Source organism: Nakaseomyces bracarensis (genome assembly GCF_045282275.1).
Source record: "Nakaseomyces bracarensis strain CBM3 chromosome Unknown Scaff12_0, whole genome shotgun sequence".
In the NCBI taxonomy this organism is placed as follows: Eukaryota; Fungi; Ascomycota; class Saccharomycetes; order Saccharomycetales; family Saccharomycetaceae; genus Nakaseomyces; species Nakaseomyces bracarensis.
Window position 1 is genome coordinate 1,300,182 of NW_027263958.1, and position 2,720 is coordinate 1,302,901.

Consider the following 2,720-nt stretch of genomic DNA (forward strand, 5'->3'; position numbering starts at 1 on the left):
ACGTCTGTCTCGGTAGTGTCAGTGTTCTTGACGGTAGTTGTAGTTTCTGGTGGCTGCGAGTAGGTCTCGTTGTCAGAAAGGGTGTAGGTGGTGGAGCCGGTGTGTGTCTTGCCGTCCAACGTGTAGGTGGTGGAGCCGGTGTGTGTCTTGCCGTCAGAGCCCACGGTTGGGAAGAAGGAGATCACGTCTGTCTCGGTAGTGTCAGTGTTCTTGACGGTAGTTGTAGTTTCTGGTGGCTGCGAGTAGGTCTCGTTGTCAGAAAGGGTGTAGGTGGTGGAGCCGGTGTGTGTCTTGCCGTCGGTTGGGAAGAAGGAGATCACTTCTGTCTCGGTAGTGTCAGTGTTCTTGACAGTTTCTGGTGGCTGCGAGTAGGTCTCGTTGTCAGAAAGGGTGTAGGTGGTGGATCAGAGCCCACGGTTGGGAAGAAGGAGATCACGTCTGTCTCGGTAGTGTCAGTGTTCTTGACGGTAGTTGTAGTTTCTGGTGGCTGCGAGTAGGTCTCGTTGTCAGAAAGGGTGTAGGTGGTGGAGCCGGTGTGTGTCTTGCCGTCAGAGCCCACGGTTGGGAAGAAGGAGATCACGTCTGTCTCGGTAGTGTCAGTGTTCTTGACGGTAGTTGTAGTTTCTGGTGGCTGCGAGTAGGTCTCGTTGTCAGAAAGGGTGTAGGTGGTGGAGCCGGTGTGTGTCTTGCCGTCAGAGCCCACGGTTGGGAAGAAGGAGATCACGTCTGTCTCGGTAGTGTCAGTGTTCTTGACGGTAGTTGTAGTTTCTGGTGGCTGCGAGTAGGTCTCGTTGTCAGAAAGGGTGTAGGTGGTGGAGCCGGTGTGTGTCTTGCCGTCAGAGCCCACGGTTGGGAAGAAGGAGATCACGTCTGTCTCGGTAGTGTCAGTGTTCTTGACGGTAGTTGTAGTTTCTGGTGGCTGCGAGTAGGTCTCGTTGTCAGAAAGGGTGTAGGTGGTGGAGCCGGTGTGTGTCTTGCCGTCAGAGCCCACGGTTGGGAAGAAGGAGATCACGTCTGTCTCGGTAGTGTCAGTGTTCTTGACGGTAGTTGTAGTTTCTGGTGGCTGCGAGTAGGTCTCGTTGTCAGAAAGGGTGTAGGTGGTGGAGCCGGTGTGTGTCTTGCCGTCAGAGCCCACGGTTGGGAAGAAGGAGATCACGTCTGTCTCGGTAGTGTCAGTGTTCTTGACGGTAGTTGTAGTTTCTGGTGGCTGTGAGTATTTAGTTTTTGTTGTGGTAGTTATTGCTCGGTTTGGATTGTACACTACATATTGAAAATTCCAACTGCCGTATTCACCTATTCTTTTAGGATAAGCGTCTGTAGACCAATAAAATTGATTTTCATTTAAACCAGTTCCAAGAGGGAAGGTATAGTTATGTCCATCACTAGACACAATTAAAACACCTAGCTGAGTGTCATACTTATAATTTTGTACTCCTCCATTAAACCCAAAGCTTGTCCATGAAGGATTAAATTCAACAATATTGAAATATGCATCACTACCATTTATGCTATTGATAAAAAAAAAATTGAAATCCTCATTTATCAGAAATTTCTGAGTTCCGGGAAACTGACTGGGTTGGTCTATATACACTTGGGTTTTACCTCTCATGACAATCTGTCCAGAACCATATATTTTACCAATAGCCATATCTGTTGCAATTATCTCGACCACACCATTGTTCGTAAAAAAGGTTATAGTACCATCATTCTGCATGAAGGTGGTTCTATTAGACCACGAAATTCCAGTACTCCCCAAATTCCTGGCTGTACCATTTAAGGTTATAGTACCATCATTCTGGAAACCATTAATCGCATCCACATGGAAATTGTTAAGTCTCCAACCGTCCCACGCCTGAAAGGTGGCTAAAATGTTGATAGTTCCTTTGTTTATGAACTGGTCAACTTTGAACTGAAATAGGTCGAGATTACTTCCATCTCCAGTGACAGTACTGATAAGGTCCATTCTCCCATCAGGACCAATGGTCACCGACCCAGAATCAACACTAAGTGGGGCATTTCTAATATTGTTATAAGCAGGTAGATTATTATATCTGTAATTGAACTTAAACTCACCTTCTATTTCTAGACCCTTGGAGAAATGTACAAAAACCTCATTTCCTGTGATGTTCAGAGAAACGTCCTTCAGTACGTTGACCTCGTTGGTATAATAAAAATCAAATGTATTATTAGTACCGCGGTCAAAATATACATCTGTGTCTAGAGAAAACGTAGAGTTCGGAGACGAAGCCACAAATGCTCCAGAGTTCCCGCTTGCAAATGACAAGGTGAATCCCAAAATAAGGATAAAGAGCTTTATATACATATCGATTCTTATCACAGATCGTGTTCAACTTTAATTTGATGGTCTTAGTTACTAATAGTTCAGTATTAATATTTCTTTCTTTATTATTTCCTTTCAGTTTTTTTTGAAGGTTGATGTTTTTCCTATTGACTTGCTTACAGAGAGAACAATAAGTTATTCTTCTTGAGTGCATTATTTATATATAAAAGAATATAACCAGAAAAAAATAATAATACTTGCATACTGTATTTTTTTTTTTGTTTGGGTTTCTTATAGATAATATAATCACTTTTTTCTTTCTTTTTATGAAAGCTGGTAATTGAAGTTACGCTGTAAACTCAATGATTGGATTACGCTTCTGCAATGGTACCTGTGAAACTTTTAGCGCCTAATCTTATTCCAATGACCAAAACCATTT

General features: G+C 43.5%; 1 protein-coding gene across 1 annotated transcript; it reads right to left on the reverse strand.

Moving 5' to 3' along the window:
- Window positions 1-316: 316 nt before the first annotated feature.
- On the reverse strand, window positions 317-2,323 carry RNJ42_03956 (uncharacterized protein; the record flags this gene model as incomplete). The annotated part of the gene is made up of 1 exon (XM_071054120.1): window positions 317-2,323. The coding sequence occupies one exon, from the start codon at window positions 2,321-2,323 to the stop codon at window positions 317-319; it is 2,007 nt and encodes a 668-aa protein (XP_070910532.1).
- Between the last annotated feature and the right edge of the window lie 397 nt (window positions 2,324-2,720).